At 51.7% G+C, this 20,294-nt stretch overlaps 8 protein-coding genes across 8 annotated transcripts; 4 read left to right on the top strand and 4 right to left on the bottom strand.

Annotated features, from left to right (window-relative positions):
• Positions 1-146: 146 nt before the first annotated feature.
• On the top strand, positions 147-2,213 carry PC9H_001116 (uncharacterized protein; the record flags this gene model as incomplete). The annotated part of the gene is made up of 7 exons (XM_036770767.1): positions 147-418; positions 471-684; positions 734-954; positions 1,003-1,425; positions 1,482-1,597; positions 1,653-1,811; positions 1,870-2,213. 7 exons carry the CDS (start codon positions 147-149, stop codon positions 2,211-2,213), a joined length of 1,749 nt encoding a protein of 582 aa, XP_036636612.1.
• A 371-nt stretch (positions 2,214-2,584) lies between these two features.
• PC9H_001117 (uncharacterized protein) lies at positions 2,585-3,930 on the top strand (the record flags this gene model as incomplete). The annotated part of the gene is made up of 2 exons (XM_036770768.1): positions 2,585-3,555; positions 3,606-3,930. 2 exons carry the CDS (start codon positions 2,585-2,587, stop codon positions 3,928-3,930), a joined length of 1,296 nt encoding a protein of 431 aa, XP_036636613.1.
• Positions 3,931-4,347: 417 nt separating this feature from the next.
• Positions 4,348-5,443, bottom strand: PC9H_001118 (uncharacterized protein; the record flags this gene model as incomplete). Its single annotated transcript, XM_036770769.1, has 5 exons — positions 4,348-4,887; positions 4,942-5,034; positions 5,102-5,122; positions 5,177-5,213; positions 5,265-5,443. The coding sequence occupies 5 exons, from the start codon at positions 5,441-5,443 to the stop codon at positions 4,348-4,350; spliced, it is 870 nt and encodes a 289-aa protein (XP_036636614.1).
• Positions 5,444-5,806: 363 nt separating this feature from the next.
• Positions 5,807-6,782, bottom strand: PC9H_001119 (uncharacterized protein; the record flags this gene model as incomplete). Its single annotated transcript, XM_036770770.1, has 4 exons — positions 5,807-6,265; positions 6,325-6,408; positions 6,468-6,488; positions 6,558-6,782. 4 exons carry the CDS (start codon positions 6,780-6,782, stop codon positions 5,807-5,809), a joined length of 789 nt encoding a protein of 262 aa, XP_036636615.1.
• A 581-nt stretch (positions 6,783-7,363) lies between these two features.
• PC9H_001120 (uncharacterized protein) lies at positions 7,364-11,063 on the bottom strand (the record flags this gene model as incomplete). The annotated part of the gene is made up of 12 exons (XM_036770771.1): positions 7,364-7,405; positions 7,482-7,583; positions 7,738-7,989; positions 8,052-8,340; positions 8,394-8,421; positions 8,475-8,667; positions 8,727-9,530; positions 9,585-9,770; positions 9,827-10,288; positions 10,337-10,609; positions 10,660-10,892; positions 10,946-11,063. 12 exons carry the CDS (start codon positions 11,061-11,063, stop codon positions 7,364-7,366), a joined length of 2,982 nt encoding a protein of 993 aa, XP_036636616.1.
• A 612-nt stretch (positions 11,064-11,675) lies between these two features.
• Positions 11,676-13,521, top strand: SIP5 (SNF1-interacting protein; the record flags this gene model as incomplete). Its single annotated transcript, XM_036770772.1, has 5 exons — positions 11,676-12,065; positions 12,124-12,324; positions 12,398-12,515; positions 12,578-12,846; positions 12,901-13,521. The coding sequence occupies 5 exons, from the start codon at positions 11,676-11,678 to the stop codon at positions 13,519-13,521; spliced, it is 1,599 nt and encodes a 532-aa protein (XP_036636617.1).
• A 542-nt stretch (positions 13,522-14,063) lies between these two features.
• PC9H_001122 (uncharacterized protein) lies at positions 14,064-18,375 on the top strand (the record flags this gene model as incomplete). The annotated part of the gene is made up of 9 exons (XM_036770773.1): positions 14,064-14,645; positions 14,701-14,894; positions 14,953-15,274; positions 15,331-15,352; positions 15,409-16,637; positions 16,719-17,519; positions 17,577-17,920; positions 17,982-18,039; positions 18,097-18,375. The coding sequence occupies 9 exons, from the start codon at positions 14,064-14,066 to the stop codon at positions 18,373-18,375; spliced, it is 3,831 nt and encodes a 1,276-aa protein (XP_036636618.1).
• A 284-nt stretch (positions 18,376-18,659) lies between these two features.
• ARH1 (NADPH-adrenodoxin reductase) lies at positions 18,660-20,111 on the bottom strand (the record flags this gene model as incomplete). The annotated part of the gene is made up of 2 exons (XM_036770774.1): positions 18,660-19,892; positions 19,944-20,111. The coding sequence occupies 2 exons, from the start codon at positions 20,109-20,111 to the stop codon at positions 18,660-18,662; spliced, it is 1,401 nt and encodes a 466-aa protein (XP_036636619.1).
• Between the last annotated feature and the right edge of the window lie 183 nt (positions 20,112-20,294).

Here is a 20,294-nt window from a genome sequence, read left to right on the forward strand (position 1 = left end):
CCAAAAACCAGTTGTCGACGAAGGGAAGAGAAGAGCGAGAAATTTTTCGACGACACCCCGACCAAATATATACATGGGAAAGTTCACATCACGTGATCGCGTCTCAATACGACTCGCTCCTGAAACCCACCTCTGAGTGATTTACAATGTTTCGTCAAGCAGCAAAAGGGTTGCTCCGAGGCTCACTGAAGGGCCGTTCCTACTCTACAGGTCAAGGATCCAGACGAATCAGCGGCAAGGTCCCTGGCGTTCTGCTCGCTTCAGCATTCGCCGCAACGTTCGCTCTGAACTCTGCCGTCGTGTATAATGATGCACCTGCAGAGCAAGTCCCTGAGCAGAAGAAGAAAGCCGATGATGTCTCATCGGTGAGTATGGAGGATCAAGATAGCTTGCATACTACTGTGTGGGGATCAAACAAGTGAGTTCTCATTTCGCTTTTACAAAAAGAGACTCGCTGAATTCACGTACAGGTCGGGAGTGCTCGACCCGAAGGCGGTAGACGTGGATTCTTTCCGTACACCTACCGTAGTTGCATGGCTTCACAACGTTGCGCTGAGAGATCTTGCACTGCACCAAAAGCACGCTGCATGCGTAGATGCTCGCGGAGACGTGTACCAGTGGGGTGAAGGCTTCTTTAGTGCGGAAAATAGGGATGGAAAGCCTACACTGACGCTCCGTGGCAAGGTACGTTGTATCTCATATACTATCTTGACGACTGCTGAACTCAAGACAGAATATTGTCAGCTTGCAGCTGACCGAAGGCAGGGTATATGCGCTTTCTGCTTCTGGAAAGGTGTATGTCCTTGCGTCGGATGCAGCGACACAATTTTTGCCCGTAGGAAAGCCCACGCCGGCCAGTACACCCTGGTGGAGTACAGGCTGGATGTGGGGCGAGGAAGAGGATGTTGACTTTGCCGAAGTCACTCCTAATTGTCAGCTTACCTGGGGTGAAAAGTCAGTGATGTACTTCTACCGGTTTACTGCCCGTACTGAACCACATAGAATCACGTCGATTTCAGCTGGAGAGCATCATCTACTGGCCCTCACGTCTGCAGGGCGCACTTTTGCTCACCCGGTAACAAAAGATGCAAACGCGTACGGACAACTCGGTTTGCGAAAGTTAGACATTCCTGACCACAGCGAACGCATGCACGTTGGTCCACATGCCGCTCGGAAAACGATAGAACTGGTGCCGAAGTCTATCACTGATCCATATGCGAAGTCGTCACCTTATACTCGAACCTCAACCCCATCGGCGAACCAAGTGGAAGCCATCGCCGACACGTCAATTCGCTTCTGTGATAAATTATACGAGATCCCATCCCTGAAGGGCATCGAGATAGTTCAAATAGCTGCAGGAGGTCGAAGCAGCTTCGCGGTGACCTCAACCGGGCGAGTCCTCGGTTGGGGCGCAAATGAGTTTGGGTAAGTAATGATCGAACCTTCTCTGGAAGCTTGAGATAACGATTATTCCTTGTCAGGCAAATAGGGTTGGGCAACAACTACAAGTCAGACACGGTTGTCATTCCCACCGAGGTCGTGCTTTGGCAATATACATCAAACAAAACGACGTCACAATGCCTCAACGTAACTGCAGGTGCATATTCTTGGTGACAGTTCCGATGATGTCGTTGCTTACTGATGCAAAACAGGTGGAGATCTCACTTGCTTCGCCGTTGAGCGCAAGGGAGAAGAGAACATCGACGTTCTGATGTGTGGCAACGGCCAGTACGGCGGTTTGGGGAACAACCTGTACACCAATTCGCAGGGAGCTCCGCTCAGAGCTAAAAATGTCAGCGGCCGTCAAGAATGTAGGCATCCTCATGTCTTGTGATTGAGCTTACCCATTGATGCTACCCACTTGAATAGACAGCGAGGCAACCAAAAGCCTCCATGCCATCGCACCATACAGCATCTCCGTTTCCCCTAGCGGGCACGTTCTGCTGACATTGAATGCTGATATGAATGTGGGTGGTCGAGATCTGATGGTTTGGGGTAAGAACCACGATTCTGAGCTCGGCAACGGCAAGAAAGGCAGCTCGCCACTTCCTTCAGCGCTCACAACCACCGACGGTCAGCGCTTCATGCTGATGGCACGTACGGCGAAACAGGTCGTTGATCTCCAGAGGAAGCTATGGAAACGAGGGGTCAAGGTCGAACAAAGGGCCGTGGCTGGATATGGAAATAGCATCGTCTATTGGAGGCTCTGCTAAACTGTTGAAGACTTAATCATGAACTTGAAGGAGGGATACATCGCACATCGTGGATCAACTCGTGTGCGACGGCAGGATGCGAAGATATCTTCAGCCAATCGCATCATCTCGGCAAAAGCCCAGTCAAGATGCTCTTGCTCACGCTGCATCAAATACAACACCCACCCCTCTCTATCACCCCTTCTTTACCCTTGACCGTCACCAGTCCCCCTCCCTCCTCTCTCGTGCTACCTTACCTTTCCAACCCATCGTCGCTTTCACCTCGCCTCTCCTTCTGTATCAAAGACTCAATTCATATCCCTGTTGTCGGTCAATTTAGCTGTTGATCTTATCACCCACTAATGCCGCAAACTTGCATGGCTGTAGACACAATGTCGGAACCCCTGTCGTCGCCCACGCTTTCGTCTAGTTCATCGTCGTTTGATATCCCGTCTCCCCCAACGTACGATTCGGACGACGAAATAGTGTGGAGCCTGTCCTCATCGTCTATCTCGACCGGCTCGTCCAACGATTTTGTAGTCTTAAGTCGGGCGTTGTCCCCCAGTAACGCCACCCCAGAAACACCAAGCCCAGATAGCGTGTCGGAATCATCATCATCAGAACTCTCATTCAGTGTGGACAGTCTATCGTCCAGCCATGTGTCGGCGTCGGTCCCAGTGTCATCATTACCACCTCCGCTCCCGCTGATGCCAAGCCGTATACTCAATGTAGACTACCCAACACCGACTGCCACCCCTACTCCTCGAGTAACGTCTCAAAGTACTCCGGCGCTGATACCAAGTTTAACGGTCCCTGCTGGTCCCACTAAAGCCCAGTTAAAGCGGATTCAGAAGGCGGCGGAGGATGCGAAGCTGGCATCGGAGGAGCATCGACAAAAGTTGCTTAGGAAAGCCGCGGCTGTTTTAGCAGAGAGGAAAGCGTTGGCCCAGAAGGCCACCGCCAAAGCGCAGTCAGCACAAGCCAGAGCACAAGCAGTCAAGGGTAAAAGTTTGCAACAGGTTGCTGAGGAGAAGAAGTCCGCAGACAAGGCGACGAAGAAAGCGAGAAGAGCGCGAAAGAGCGCGAGGAAGGCGAAGAAGAACTTGGTCCAGGCAGAGAAGGCGGCGAAGGCAGTTGCAAAGGCAGTCAACGCAGTACAGACAACGGCTGCGAAGATCAAGAAGCAAGCAACCCAAGTTGTGCGGACATCGAAGAAATCCCCTCCCACAACCCCCAAGGCTGCGACTATATCGGTTGGTCTGGGCTCGAGGCCCGTCATAGACGACTCTGCCGCATCCGAAGTTGCGTCCGAAAAAGGGGACGATCCTTCATCCTTCGCGGAAGCGTCTCAATTCATCACATCGTAAGCCTCTTCAGTATCTACTAAATAGTTATCGATAACTACTTTTACAGGTACATCAACGACCCAGAAACTGCTCAGACGAAGAGCAAGGTCCATCGTCTCGCGCTCCTGCAATCTATCATTGTCGAATTTGGTGTGGGTACGACATCCATGCTGCCGCGTACCATCACCGCGGCGAAGGCGTTCGTCAAGTCTACTGTGTTCGTCAACGTGCAGGACTATCTCACCGTCCGCACGCAAGGCCAGGATGCCTTGAAACGTATCTTGCTCCCGAGCAAGAAAGCCCTCATCAAGGACATCCGTCGAACGGGACCAACCCCGCGTACCCTTGTCAAGCAACACGGTTTGCAAGCCCTACTTGTCTTGACCCACTGATAGTTCTTGTCGTCTCTATCCTGTAATACTACATGTAATCCTCAATGTACCAGTATATATCTGCCTGCCCAAAGGCCAGCGTCTCCTCACATATGTATATCCTGTATTTCTTGCGTTCAGACTTGTCCAATATGACCCATTGTACTTCTAATGTTTTCGATGAAATTAAAGGCTCCAGCCTAGGCAACAATACTAACATTCCGTAGATGTAACCAAGACTGCATCGCGTATACAAAACTAGGTACCATACCCCTGGAGGATATATACAAGCAGAGAAAACAAGAACGGGTCAGCGGGTATACTATTAACTTATCATAATCTGCTGAACAACGAAATCATTCGAGATGATGCACGGAAGAGCGCTCTCATGAGAAGAGGAGAGCAGCAAGAATACGAAGAGAATGATAAAGTCAAAACTTATGAAGCTTTGGCAGCGCCGACCATTATGGCTGCGACGCCGATGATTGCTTGGTTCATGTTGTTGATGGTCTCAGGCGTATCGGACGAGACGACCACGACACCAGTGGGCACAGCAAGGCCACTCGCGACGCCTGTAGAGTAGTCCACAGATGGGAGTACGATCGATGATGATGATGGCTCAACGCTGGACGACGACGACGACGACGACGAAGTAGTCGTAGGCTCGGGTTCCGAGCTGCTGGTGGTCTTTGGTGTAGGGGTAGGGGTAGGAGTCGGGGTGGGTGTAGGGGTAGGAGTAGGCTTCTTCTTGGTGGTTGTGGGCTCCGGCTTGGGCTCGGGTTTGGGCTCTGGCTTTGGTTCAGGCTTCGGTTCGGGCTTTGGTTCGGGCTTAGGCTCAGGTTTGGGCTCTGGCTTAGGCTCCGGCTTGGAATCGCCGACGAAGTTCCATTCACCAAAGATAATACCCTTGTCCGGGGAATCGAAGAAGGCAAACAGACCAGGCGAGAGGTCAAGTCCGCCGTATGGGCAGCCAGGACACTGAACCAATGTTATTAGTTTGAATTAGTTAATGAAGCCACAGGGTCATCGTACCTCGTCCACGATGGTGGCAGTAGCAGTTTTGCCACCGTATTTCATGGTGATCTTCTTGAAGCATTGCGGGCCAGGGTATCCACCTCCATATTGCTAGAACCGAGGCAAACATCGTCAGTTACTTTTTCCAAACATGTCTGTAAATAGATCGGCTACATACAGGCGAATTCAAAGCGACGATCTACAGGGAGACATTAGAGTGAAAATCTTCGTCATGCAAGCAAAATGGACATACGAAATCACCGTCGTTGTTGTGACCCCCACAAGCACCTCTGAAGACGACACGTAAGATAATGCTTCGGCATGAGAAAAAGCTAGCTTACAGGCCAGTGGCGTAGAAGGACCATTTGGACCCGCTGAAGCGTTTTTGGATCTGCAGGTCACCCTTCACGCGCTTCGCAACGTCCTTATGGCGGTGAACATGGGCCAGGCCGTGAGGTTCGGACAGGGCAAGGAGAGGCAGCGCGAGTGCAACGAGGGAAATTCCAAAAAAAGCGACCATTTTCGTGAGCGGGGGGAGTGAGAGAATGTGGTGGAAAAGAAAGAAGGTAGAGAGCGACGGGGAGGCTTGAAACTGCCTCGAGACTGATTGCACACAAGAAACACGACGGATTGGTCGTCGTCGGGAAGAAAGCGATGGAGACAACAAACCCGCAACCGAGAAATCATGGCCTAGTTGTCGCGCAAATAACACCAAATACCATCACCATATCACACAATGTCCATCATGGTTGCAACGCATCTAGCATTGGGCTGTGCAAATATAATGATATACGTCGAGTCTGTCTATGTGCGTGTGTCTACGAATAAATAGGATCTTAAATAGATAGTCGTACATTTCTATTTTCTTCTTCGAGTTGCACTTTTAGTTGTTGGCCCGAACAGCTGCAACCGCGAGTTGGCCGAGGCTGATTACGGCTGCGTTGATCACATCAATGAGGGAGGAAACCTGGGGTTTGGCAACGGCTCCAGCTACATTGCTACTGGCGGTGGTCGTAGGCGTGGTCGACGTCGACGATGTCGAGGTAGAAGTCGTAGATGTGGTGGGAACGGCGGTGCGGGATGTAGTGGATGCTTGAGTTGACGTAGTGGCCGTAGTCCGTGTAGAAGTGGGGGTAGTCGATGTTGTTCGTCGTGTCGATGTAGACGTGGTGGTGGGCTTGGGCTTGGGAGTCGAAGTCGTTGTCGCTTTTACTACAGCTGCCTTGGCCTCGCCGCCAGCGCCGAATACCCATGATCCTGTGATGACGCCCTTGTCAAGGCTGTCGAAATACCCGAATAAGGCAGGGGTCAAATCTAGTCCACCGAATGGGCAGCCAGGGCACTAAGAAGATATGCATCATTGACCTGAGGAACAAATTCCATACACGGAGATAAACATACCAAGTCCATGATTTTGGCTTGGGCGGTCTTGCCTTTATAGGATATAGTGATGGTCTGGCCACAATGACTCCCGCCCGAGTATTGCTATTGACGACAAAGTAAGACATGTGCGCGTAGCCCGCCATGTACAAAAATGAACTCACAGCTGCATTCAAGGCCACGATCTTAATAACGGGTACCCCGCACCAGTCAGCCACTGCAGCTGCATACGAAATTTAATCAAGGTCACTCACGAAGTCGTTGTCGGTGTTCGTGTGCCCGCATGCACCTAGGCCAGCTGCGTAGTAGGTGAAGCGACAGTCGTCGAAACGCTTTGCCAGGAAATGGTAGGTGCCGTTCTGGGAGCTCAATTGAGCTGAAACGGGCTCTTTACCCTTGGCTTCGCGCCTCCCAATAGCGATCGGCTCAGCGGACACGCCAACCAAAGCAAGAGCGATGTGGATCAGAGACAAGCGCATGGTGAATGAATGGATGAGACGAGGGAATTCCGAAGTGTCGCAAGTAGAATGGTAGTTTTTGAGGCCTTTATATAGAGCTAGAGGTGCGTCCCTGTCCAACTAGGAACGGCGAGGCTGTAATTGAATAGCAAGTGTCTGTAAATGAGTGTTTGGTGTAGCTTTGAGAAAAAAACCGGGGTGCGACCGTCTTGCAGGGAGATGGCGTCCGAGAGCGATGCACAATTGGAGATAAATTCTGGGGATCCAAAATTTTGGCGAAATTAAACATAGCAGCCACGCGGTTCCCACGTTGCTTACTGGGCTTTATGTCAGCCACCAACTTACTTCCGCTTCTTCGCCGTTCCGAGGCTTCCGCCAATCCCATACTACAGCGCCCAACGCCCCGTGCCGGACGTCGAGCGCCGAGGCTTCAAGGAGGAATGTTGGCGGGGAGAGTAGGCTGTGTTGTTGTCGTGGCGTCCAGGAAGGACTGATGCATTACACCACCGTCGACTGTGTGACTATTCACCGTGATTGTCAGACAAAGCAAATGCAATGAACCCCATAAAATTCACTACTCATACAGACAACAATTTGGAATATTAGTCTAGCTTGATTTTTGAGGGAGGATCGATAAATGTACCCTATAAAGTTGTGTCAACAAACGACGTCCTCCATAATGGAGGACCGCAAGCCTCCGCTGACAGGAATCTAGCTTACCGTAATAAATTTGAGCACTTCATCAATGACGAGAACAGGAGCGCTCAAGTACAAGACAGCTTTCCACTCGATCCAGTTGAGCGGCGTTATTGCGAAAAGCGTCTGCGGAAGAAACGGTCCGAGGCGTCAGTACAAAGCAACGATATGGGGATCCCACGAGAAAGTCCAGAAGTTGGGCAAAGGGCAGAACGGGGAGACATGGCACGACCCATGTGCTGGGGTAGGTAAAATTTAGGAAAGGACGATTGGTACTCACCGTGAAAAAGGGCACATATAAAATCATGAAGTGGAGTGCCATGCTGAGCGTAATGGCAGCCACAAGGTAGGGGTTTTTCCAAACCGGCAGCCGAAGCAGACTTTCGTTTTCTGAGAGCGAATTCATGGCGTTGAACATTTCGACCGTGACGAGGATCGAAAGACTCATAGTGGTGGCACGCCGAGCCATGACATCAGTGAACATTTCACATCCAATTTCAGGGAATAAGGCTGAACATTCGTGGAAGTGCGTCTGCTCCGTTTCGCCATGAGTGAATTTTCCATTTGTATTAGAATTTGCAAAAGAATCCGCACCAGGTGATAGAATGATATTTGGGGTCCCCCGGTATAGAACATGAACCACCACGCGTATCCAGCGACGGTGGCAACGCCAACATACACACCAACAACCATATACCGGAAGAATAGCCAAGAACCCACGAGAGGTTCTCGACTATTCCTCGGTGGGACACGCATGATTGAATGGTCCGGAGGATTGAACCCTAAAGCCGTCGCGGGCAGACTATCGGTAACAAGGTTCACCCAGAGTAATTGAACGGGAATCAAAGCTTCGGGCATGCCCAAAAGAACCGTCAAGAAAATGCTAAGGGTTAGTCAGCATGACGAGCAAGCACGAATTTCAAAATAGCGGCATACCTAACCACCTCGCCAATATTTGAAGAAACTGAATACAAATGCAAGTCAGTGTAGTTCAATGACGGGAAGCCCAAAACCGACTTAGGTAGCGAATAAATTGTTTAGTATTGTTGTAGATCAGTCGGCCTTCTTCAACGGCTCCTTCTATTGTCGTAAAGTTCGAATCAGCAAGGACCATATCCGCAGCCAATTTTGCGACGTCTGTGCCGCTTCCCATAGCCACGCCAATGTCGGCCTTCTTCAGTGCAGGGGCGTCATTTACTCCGTCCCCAGTCTACAACAAATTCCCCACAAGTTAGAATAACCAATGTTGATGAGAAATGATTTACATACCATCGCGACAACCAATCCCAAGCCTTGAAGCAAGTCGACCAATTGACTTTTGTGACCAGGCTCCGTCCGACTGAATAAGCTAGCCCGCTGTACCGCCGCAACTTTCTCTTCCTGAGTAAGGTCGTCCAATTCTCTCCCAGTGTAACTCTTTCCTGTCAGGTCCTCGTCATCGCCAAATATTCCAATTTTGCGGCAAATGGTCTCCGCGGTCCCTTTGTTGTCTCCGGTGATGCAGATGACACGAATACCAGCTGCTTTGCAATTGGCGATGGCTTCACGGACTTCAGGGCGGGGAGGATCGAGCATACCAACCAATGAAACGAATGTGAAATTTTGTTCGAAGCGACCATAGTCCTTCGAACTATCGGAGTGGTAATGGGCAATATCCGTATCATCTACGTTCACGTATGCCAATGCAAGGGTACGAAGGCCCTTCGCGCCGTAAGCGACCGTTTGAGAGAGGATGGCGCTTCGTAGGGCTGGAGTCAAAGGGATCGTCTGGCCGTTGACAAGAGCATTCGTTGACCGTTCAAGGATGGACTCGGGGGCACCTTTGGCGAAGAGAGCACCAGAACCGTTAAGCTTGACAAGAACGGACATCATCTTGCGATCGCGGGAGAACTCGAAGGTCAAAAGCCTGGGGATGGTACGCTCAAAGTAGTCGTTGACCGCGTTCGCGCGGAGAAGTGGGCTCATGCTGGACAAGGACTTCCTCACTTCCAAATCCCTGCAACCAATCTTCTCGGCGAGCACTTTGAGCGCAGCCTCGGTGGGTTCGCCGACGTTGACATAAGAGGCCTTGTCCTTAGCAGAGGTGTAAGTCAAAGACGAATGAAGAAAGGCAAGGGGGAGGGATACCTTGTTGTAAACTATCTTCGCGTCGTTGCAGATAGCACTGATTTCAGCCAATCGTTGTATTGGGTCTGATTGGAGTTCAGCAGTAGCTTCCTTGCCATCAGCATATGTGACAGACCCGTGTGGCGCGAAGGTAGTGCCTTCTACGTTGTATTCGCGGAGTTTGCCAGACGGGTCAATAGTCATGAACTGATCATACCAGCGTTGAGTTTAGAGGTTTAGACCACCAATAAGAACACACGTACCGCTGCTACGCTCATCTGGTTCGTAGTCAATGTACCGGTCTTGTCAGAGCAGATGACGTTTGTGCAGCCAAGAGTCTCGACACTGGGCAAGTTCCTGACGATCGCGTTCTTCTGCGCCATCTTCTTCGTGCCCAAAGCCAGGCATGCAGTGATGACGGCAGCCAGACCTTCGGGGATAGCGGCAACCGCCAACGCAACAGCAATCTTGAAGTAGTAAATAGCACCCTTGAGCGCGCCATGATGAGATGGGTCCCAGAAGTGGCGAATGTTGACGAGCCAGACGAGAATGCAAATGACAGTGATGACCTTCGCGAGCATATCGCCAAAGTCGTCTAACTTGCGCTTGAGAGGCGTCTTCTCGCTAATCTGGGATGAAATTGACTTGTGAATGTCACCGATGGCCGTCTTCGTCCCGGTGAAGACGACGATAGCCTTCGCACTGCCATTGACGACAGTAGTTCCCTAAATGAAGGTGAATATAGTATCGTTACAGTTGAAGTGGTAGTTTACCGAGAACAGAATGTTAGTCATATCTTGCTTCACAGCTCTGACGTCTTTCACGGTGTCCGGAGATTTGTTGACACTGGTACTTTCACCGGTCAAGATGGCCTGATCAATGCGGAAGCTGCTGGACGAAAGGGAGAGAAGCCTGCAGTCGGCAGGGACTTTGTCGCCAACGGAGATAGAGATGATATCGCCTGGAACGAGCTCGGACGCATGGATGCGACTGAGCTGACCTGAGCGCACAACTTTGGCTTCGTCCGGGGAGTATTCCTTCAAGGCCTGTGTGCGGTGTCAGCAAGTCAAGCGGACAAAAGTGGGTTAACACGGACATCAATGGCCCTCTCTGCATTCGCCTCCTGGATGACACCGACGGCGGCATTTGCGACGAGAATGAGAAGAATGACGGTAGGCTCTACAAATGCACCGAAGAGACTTTCCGAGTCTTCGAGAAGAGCAAGGACGAAAGATACTACGGCAGAACCTAATAGGATAAGAACCAGCTGATCCTTGAACTGCTCTAATATGAGCTCCCAAAGGGGTGTAGGAGGGTCTTCTGGTAGTACTGTGGCATCTGTGAGCATTTCCTATCTCTCGGGGCCGCTGCTGCGCGCTCACCGTTCTTTCCGTAGAGTTCAGCATGTTTCGCAGATTGGTCGGACGTCAGGCCATTTACTGGGTCTACACTGAAGTATTGGAGGATTTCCTCTGGAGTTTGGGTCCAGGGAGCTTCCATGGTAGAAAAGAAGGTGTGGCGAAGGGCCGACGCTGGAGGAGATGATGGAGGTGAGCTCGCATGGCCGCTGGTATATGTAAGGCCGTAGAAATATTTTACACGTGACGCCAGCTGACGTGTCACTGAAGCGGAGCCAACGGATCGTGCGAGCACAGTGACAATGGCTGAGCACCGTGCCCGCTGTACTTCACATCGCTGAACGGCTGGCGTGGAACAGGACCATCGGGGCACAGTGAGTATAATACATAACCGGGAAGGATATCAAAGCCAGTGACAAGTCCCGGTTTCCCAAGCACGCTAGAGCACGTTATCACTGCCAAAACAGGGTCTAGGGGTTCCCATTGCTGGGTATCGCATAAATTACCCCACACCTTCAAGACGGGGATGTGGCGGGACTGAATTCGCGATTCCTGGGACCTGGACGGCGCAGCAGAATATAATTGCTGAATTTCTGCGATTTTGTGGTGAATTTCTGATCCTGTCACTTGATTTGGGTGTCGTGATCTTAGTCACAGCGCTATACAGTAACTCACCTCCCAACAGTCATATTGTTTCTCGAATCTTGGCGGACGGCGCCGCAAGCTCTTTTCACGACGCACGAGTCATTTCTCAATGGGTAACAGCTCCTCGTCCTCAGGCCGAAACCACCAGGACGAGGCTGTCGACTTCGGCTCGTTATCTCCACAATGGTTCACCGGTCCAAGAGACTGGAATCAGGCCGTCGTCTCACAGCTTATCTGCCAGAGGAAGCTCGCACCCTTCTACAGACCGCTTGAGGAATTCGATAGCTCCTGGGACGACGATCAAATCCTTGCCGCCAGGAAGGAGCCAGTCGACGCTACTGGTGAGGCTGGTGCAGTCGAGGCCGGTGCCCGCATAGAGGCAGCCTCTGCAAATCCACCGAGACCTGGCCATTCTAGACGACCCAACTCCATCAAGGAGCCCGTGAAGCCTGAGGCGGCCATCTACAGAAATGCTGTCGAGTGTCCTATATGCTTCCTCGTGCGTCTTTGTCTCTACTACGCCCCAGCATCGCGTAACTTACGTCATCTTCGTGCAGTACTATCCACCCAATATCAATCATTCTCGTTGCTGCGATCAAGCTATCTGCACGGAGTGCTTCGTCCAGATCAAGCGAAACGAACCAACTACTACGCATCTAGTGTCGGAACCGGCGGCGTGCCCGTACTGCGTCCAGGATAACTTCGGGGTCGTGTATACTGCCCCTCCGTGGCGAGCCGGTATAGGGAGCGAAGGATCGGTCAGTGACTTGTACTAATACCCTGCGGAATACGCGGACATATCTGACTAACTCATGCCTTACCGCCGGCCAGCCCTTCCCATGGTCGGATGCGCCGAAGGCTTCCCCATCTGACACACGGGTTGGACAACTAACACACAAACGACGCCAGAAGAGCTTTAGCCACGATAGCCCAGATGTCGTCACAACAGGTCTTTCCCCTTCGTGCTTTGTTAACTCTGGCACGCATTAATGACTCGTGCCATTCCAACAGATCAAATCAGACCTGACTGGGAAGCGAAGCTAGCCGCCGTGCGCGCTGCCGTAGCTCGTAGAGCAAATAGAAGAATCATCATGAGACAAGTTGGCGATCGTCTGATTCCTGTCGGTGTCACGAGTGGTCGCGTGCATGCTATCGGCGAGGAAGGTCAGACTGAGGGAGATAATGGTGGGAGGCGATCGAGAAGGAGGCATCAACAGCCTCAGCAAGGGTTTGACCAATTATTAGGGACGATGGGCATTGCTGGTCAAGATCTGGAGGAGGTGAGCGTTGCAAGCCGACCCACCCATGATAGCTTGGTTAACCGATATACATAGCTCATGATCATGGAAGCTATGCGTTTGTCTTTGATTGAGCACGAAGACCAACAGCGGAAAGAGGCTGAAGAGAAGCGAAAGAAGGAGGCTGAAGAGGCGGCACAAAACCGAGATACGCCAGAGGCCGGTACTTCTAGCTTAGATGTCCCCTCAGCGCATGATGAAGCATCGGCGCCTTCATCGTCCTCGACTTCAAATCTAGCTTCATTTACCTCCACCTCGTCGCAACCCGCCGCTACCCCTATCTCCTCTTCTCGCACCGGAAGCCCCTCGCCATCACCTTCGCGTGCCAATTTGTTGAGCTCGAATGGAGATGCTTCACGACCGAACCCTCCGCCGTTCAGCACTCTGAACGCCGCTTTGACTACGACAGCTGCAGCCGCAGCCGTCCTAGGCGCTTCTTCCGCCCCAGGAGCGGGCTCTGTAGGGAGCAGCGTAAATGGGATCACCAACGTGCCGACTTTCCAAGTAGATAATGCCCCTACGCCAGCTCCAGACGCTTCGTCATCTTCATTAGACCCTCACGCCTCTAACGAACCCCTTCCCTCCTCTCCCGACACTGATGAACACCAATTCGCCAAGTTGACCATCTCAGGCAATCAAGCTTCTAATCCTGAGTGAGTAGCACGAGGCATCCTTCGCGCCCTTCTCGATAATTCATGCGATCGATTTAATTAAATGCTCGGACATTTCTAATTACAGGTTGGCGAAATAGAACTAGGACCAAACTTTGCTATTCATCAAGGATTGCCCTTGCCCTTGCGTGAACCTTTGGTATATGTTCTACGACGCGCACCATTATCAACGGATATTACACACATGCACATGTCCTCCACCTCATGGTTTTTGATCATTGTCTTAACATTCTACAGTAGAGTTGCGATCCGCTGTCAACACTTCAGGGCATTAGGGTCTGATGTTCCCTTCTGCAAGACTGTTTCCCGTCTGTACTATATACTCTATATTACCTCGTTTATCTTCCTTCTCTACTCTTCCAACGCCGATTCAGTATTTGCAGCAACTTACACTTTTGCACAAAACGCATACTAATAGGGGACGCTGCACGTGATGAATTGAGCTTCGCACGTCTGTCTGGAACAGTGAAGTGTTGCAAGTTGCGACCAATGTGCGATCCATGAACGGAATAAGAGACACGAACTGATATGGCACAGGCTAAACGTCGAGTCTCGTACGTGATACCACCACCAACTACCCCGGTACCCCAGCTCTCACTCCCGCCTCGCGGAATCCCTCGTCTAGGGAGCATCGGCCCCTTGTTGATCCCAGCCAAAGGCGCACACGATGATAGAGGTAAATATGTCGCTCCCCAAACCAAGGAACACCCCCGGCATCGATTGGGCGTAGCGTCGCTGGCGCTGGACACGTCGACTCGCCTAGCTGGTCGGTCGTCTCCGGAAGGCATCTTATACAGCGGAGGTCGCGATGGGCTGCTTCTATCTTGGGACCTAGGTATACCGATGAAGCGTCGGGCTAGCCCGAGTAATCCCTCCTTGTCGAGACCCGTGGCCCGGTGGGAGATGATGACTGGGTGGGGAGACGATGTGATAGACGAGGAGAACGAAGAGGACTCTGAGCGCCCGCAGAGCGATGGAGATGTGCTAGGCGATGTCACAGGAGGTCTCCACCGACGGAGAAGGGCTCGGACAGCCGCTTCGTCGACAGACGACCAGATACAATACGAACAGCAATGGGAAACGGACATTGAATCATTCAAGCCCGGCGTCGTGAGTTGCTACGATCGGGGGCGTGTGCAGTGCACTGGTGCTGACAATCCATCAGCATAGTCACTTCCGCCAGTGCGCACAATTGCACACCGACTGGGTGAACGATATCCTTCTCTGCAACTACCATCAGACGTTGGTCTCGGCATCGTCAGATGGGACCGTCAAGGCCTGGAATCCGCACTCGGCAGAAGCGCACGAGCCGTCCTTGTTGGGTTCACATTCGGACTATGTTCGCTGTCTCACGAATTGGTGCGCATGGTTTGTCGCGTTCGGACTGGTTGTAATATTGAAGCGCTACGTTTACTAGTCGGGAGCAGAATTGGGTAGCGTCTGGATCATTTGACCGTACGATCAAATTATGGGACCTTAGTCGTTCTATTTCCAACGTCGAAGCGAATGGCGCACCTCCCTCCTCCAGTCCTCTCATCACGCTTAATCCAATAGATGCATCGGCTCCGAAATCGTCTATTTATTCCCTTGCCACTGATCCATACGGCCACATTATTGCTTCTGGTTCTCCTGAGCGCGTCATCCGATTGTGGGACCCCCGTTCGGGAAAGCGCACTGGTAAACTAGTTGGGCATACGGATAACATCAGATCGATCTTAATTTCTGAGGACTCGAGATACGTAAGTGACACACTCTCTTACGTTTGCACTTACTTACGGTCGAACGATTTACCTAGCTACTTACTGGCTCCGCAGATGGTGAGGTTTAATCGAAATACAACGGACCGCCCTAATTCATGCTTTGCTTCTTTCAGCATCTATCAAGCTTTGGTCTCTCTCTTCTCAACGATGTCTCCACACATTCACCCACCATACTGAATCAGTCTGGTCATTGCACTCCTCGCATCCCTCATTTGAGATCTTCTACTCCGGAGATCGTTCGGGGTTGGTATGCAAGGTAGATGTCGAGAATTGCTCCGATCTATCGGAAGGAGAATGTGTCTTGGTATGCCAGGACCAAAATGACCAGATGCAAGGGTTTACAGCAGAGGGGATCAACAAGATTGTGGCAATGGACGATAACTTATTGTGGACTGCGTCAGGCAATTCGAGTATCAAACGATGGAGGGTGCCACAACGTCGTGCTGTTCGTGCATCGTTCCTAGTTGGCGATGCTGAAGGCGATAGAGCTGCGTCCGATGAAGGTGCCTCCCCCATCGCCACGAAGTCCCCAACCAACACCACTCCAGACGGCACGGCCCCTACGTCGGGTTTGGGTCGACATAACTCTATATCCCCCTCCCTCTTTTCCCTTTCATCAGATCACTGGCTACCTCAACGCGAGCGTGAAGGAGAATCGACGCTTTATGGTATTCCATTTGAAAGCCTTGTACGCCTGACATCGCCGAACGACCCGTTTACTCACTACTCCGCATCGTCAAGAGGTAGGGACCCGGATGTAGCGACACTCTACTCCGCTGCCTCAGTCATGTCTGTTCCGCGCAACGGCAGCAGTCGACCCCCATATCAATCTGGAGCACGTACTGGAAGTCCGATTAGGAGCGCTCGTACAGTCGAAACCCTCCACCCACAAAATAACGCGAGGCTCGACTACGAAGTAAGAGAACTCGCTGCGGATGCAACGCCGTTATCGAATACCCCGGATGATATGATCGTCGGAGACCACGGCTTGGTTAGATCGGTGACTCTGAACGATAGGATGCACGCTCTGACGGTGGATACCGCTGGAGAAGTCGCTGTTTGGGATATTGTGAGAGGTGTCTGTAAAGGTAAATTCTCGAAGGAGGATATTGCGGATGCCAGTCATAGAGGGAGTGGGAGCTCTGCTTCTGCTGGAGATAGGAATGGGCATCGCCCAGCTGGGCAGAAGGAACGGAGTCCAAGAGAGGCCTTGGAAGCAGTGCGGGAGCGGATTGAGGGTGAAGCCGTCGTAGCGCCGTGGTCCACTGTCGCAACGAAAACCGGAGTCCTCACCGTGGACATGAGCGAGAAATGCTTTGAATCAGAGGTGTATGCAGATGAAGTAGGTTTCGCGGGTGATAGGCATTTCAACGATGAATCCCGGTGTGCGTCCCTTTTATTAGCTGCCTTTGTTTCATCTTAGGCGGCCTTTGATATCCGGATTTTGACAGTGAATATCGGGAAGTGGGTACTGAGGAACATCTTTACGGGCTTTATCCATGAAGAGAAGCGACTACAACGTAATCGCAATACCGGTGCGCAACAGGACGATATTTTGACACCCGACCTTCGCAGAACCTCTGGATCCAGCGAGTCGACTTCATCTTCCCCTCCACAATCAAGTATGCACATACCCCCGGAACTCCCAAGTCGGCATTCGTCGTTTAGTCGAGTTGTTGTTCAGGCCCCAAAGATGGTCCCCGCCATTGTACCCAACGTCACAAAGCCCATCCAAGCTTCCCCATTGATCACCCCCATGATCCCCCTCCATGTCCTCGCTAACAAAGATAAAGATGTTACTATGCCGTCCATCCCTGGGTCACCCGCGGTAAACAACAATAGTAACGATGCGACGCCTCTTCCCACAGGACGGAGGTTGCGTGCAGGAACTCTCGACAATCAAAACCAAACCCCCTCATCCACGCCGAAGGACGGGGATTACTTCTCTGCCCGGACAAGACATGGCTCTGTTTCTGCTACTCCCACTACTGGAGGAGCACCTGCGACGCCTGATGATTTTTCCGGATGGGGCGGACCCGGGAAGACGCCCACCGCTGACAATGGGGTACCTGCACCACTGACACCCGGCGGAATAATGGGCAGGATGATGAAGGGCTTCGGAAAGGGTACCGTCAGAAAACTTACTGGCGATACTACGAATGGCTCTCCTGTGATTGGTGCAGCACCAACACCAGCCGAACCGATATTAGTTGCGGAACCCGAGGTAATGGATTGTTGTTCATTCACTGAGACTCGTTTGCTGAATACCAGGTGTTGGCAGGAGATCACCCCAGATGCCATTGTCCAGAAGACACCAGCGCAGACCTTACTTGCAGGACCGTTCAATCCCCCGACGTCGGTTGATGCTCCTCGCAATCCTTTCCCGCAACACACTCCGGTGGTGATATCAGAAGATGGTTCGCCTAGTCGCAATATGGTGTACAGAGGCACAGTGGGAAGTACGGGACAAGATGTTCGAGTGCTCGAGGATGTTATGCCAATGTGGCTGCTGGAGTACCTGCTATTGAACAAGGTCCCAGATATTCCACTGACGAAATTAAGTTTCGTACTGTTACCTTGGGTGAAAGATCCTGCTGTTGAACAGTTGCCTGAGCTGCTAAACCCGTGCGTTTCCCTGCGTCTGACCTTCGTCTTGCATCGCAGCTCATTGTCTTGTCGCTGGCAGAGCTCAGTCTAAACTCACTGCTAGCCGCTTCCTCCGAGTTCGCAAGCTTGTGATTCATGTACGCACCTCCCATCCATTTATTTATCGGACAGATACAAAACATATAAGCATGTAGGTCCAAGACAAGATCGACAAGATCAACGCCTCGCAAAAGGGCACCAGCTCCCCACGAACTTCTTCGGAAGGTGGAGGGTCTGTACTTAAACCACTCCCAATCCGACCTAAAGCAGAAGATATTTATGAAATCCTTTGCAATGATGTGCTGTTGCCCTTGGATATGTGCATAGCTGCCGTGAGGCAATATGTGTGGCGGCAAGCAGGCGAACTAGTTATGCACTACCGCAAGAAAATGCCCAAGCAAGCATTGCAGGACGATGGCAGCCGGCTATCGTGAACATATATCTATAGTTTTGTTTCCCTCGTCCGTTATGGGACCGTGTCTTCTGTACTGTTGGTAGGAATAATGGATATAGATGGGTTCTCTGAAGCTCTTGACGAGAACGAGATCCCCAGTGCACAATCTTGCGTCGTGGTCCTGTGCCAGACTCTCGATGCTCAACGGCCAACATTTGAGGGCGGCGCGGACGAAGGTGTCCCTCCTGCTCCCTTTTCAATGATCAGTATATATACGACCGGGTGGGTTGTAATGTTCGTGATGCTGCATTTCTGTCTTGCTGCCTAGCTGGGGTAAATGTATCTACGAGCCTCTTCCCACCCCATCCTCTCTCTCTCCTTTCCCAGGGCCTCCCCTCTGGCAATTTCTTCTTGGTCTATTCTACGCCAATCATCGTACCCCACAATACTGTTCTCGCGTAGGCCTTCTTCCACTTCACTTGGGATGCCCTCTAGATCAGGAGATTGGTTCAACGACAACTCGTCTTTACTAGCATTCTGAATATCGGCTTCCGGAGACGACGAGTCCAATAGAATCGTATCCGCAACGGCGTAAGCGTCAATCATGGTTGAAGCGAGCACGCCCTTAGCTCCCGTAGATGACCAACCTGATGCATACGCGTTTCTAACTACGTTGCCGTTTGATGAGACAAGCCGCCCAGCGACAGTGCGCAAGTGCCGCAGAGCAGGGTCGTAGAAAGGCATGTTCGGTTCACCTTGAAAACCGAGTGAAGGAACGACGAGAGACGTCTCCACGAGGGATGTCTCTCCCGTAAGTTCCGCCTTCTTCGTAATTGGGTCCACGACGGTGTGAGCGAGGGAGAGTTGAGCAAAGGAAGGATTCGAAGTCGGCATGAGGCCTGTCGGCGAACGGAAGAAGTCGAGCGACCATGTTTTTTCCGTGGATCCAAAGGGTTGTTTAGACCCCTTTTCAAGGAGCTGGAATATGCGAGATTGCTGCCGAGTGAGCTTCACATCGGAAGTGTCTAGGATGGACTTGTCTATGGGCGTCATGGAGGCATTGGGGAGATTGATAAGTTCTCGTAGTTCTTTAGTTGTGAACGCCGCTTCGAGAGGTCCTCTGCGGGCTATTATGGAGACATGCCGTACCGTGGAACGAGAAAGAACCTCGAGCACGGTTTCGGGGACGTCATATTGTTTCAGTATCGAGACGGGAGTAAGCAGCATGCGCGCAACATCAAGAGATACATTTCCGTTCCCGATAAGGGATACGTGGGTAATTTTGTCAAGCGGCGGGGGCGGTTGATGGGATGGATGTTGTGTGTACCAGTGAACGAGAGACAATGCGGGCCTGCAATATTCCGACGTCGGAAGCGCACTGTGCATCGAAGGAACGGTACACCCTGTTGCAAACAGCAAATGACTGTAATTGGCACATAAGGACGCCAGTGGGACGTTCACGTTATGTGGGATCGTGCTGGTACCTCCGACATTGACATTCCCGAAAAATCTAAGCCGAGGATCTTGAGCTGCACCATCAAACTTATGAGTGCAATTCTACAAAATGTACTAATAATTAACCGTTCTGTGAGATGATAGACGTCGTACCTTCACTTCAGGATGGTCGGGTGCGACACCGTAGCGCACAAGGCCATGGGGTGCCCACAACCTATCAAATAGGTGTACGCGTAGTCGTTGAGCGTCCGGTAGTCCGGAGAGGATGCGCGAGGCGGCGTAGAAGGCAGACGGACCGGCGCCGACGATGGCAAGCTTCATAGGCTCGGAAGTGAGCGACGGCCAACGGAACCAAGACGGAACTCGAACTGTGTGATCGTGCGAAACCTTTATTGACCGTGTGACTTTACAGCTTATCGCAACTTCGACTCCAAGTGGGTAATTTCCGGCTGACTTCCGAGAATCGAAATAAAAGGTGTTGCTTTCGAATTCCATCTTGACCGC

Source organism: Pleurotus ostreatus, assembly GCF_014466165.1.
Source record: "Pleurotus ostreatus strain PC9 chromosome Unknown scaffold_1, whole genome shotgun sequence".
In the NCBI taxonomy this organism is placed as follows: domain Eukaryota; kingdom Fungi; phylum Basidiomycota; class Agaricomycetes; order Agaricales; family Pleurotaceae; genus Pleurotus; species Pleurotus ostreatus.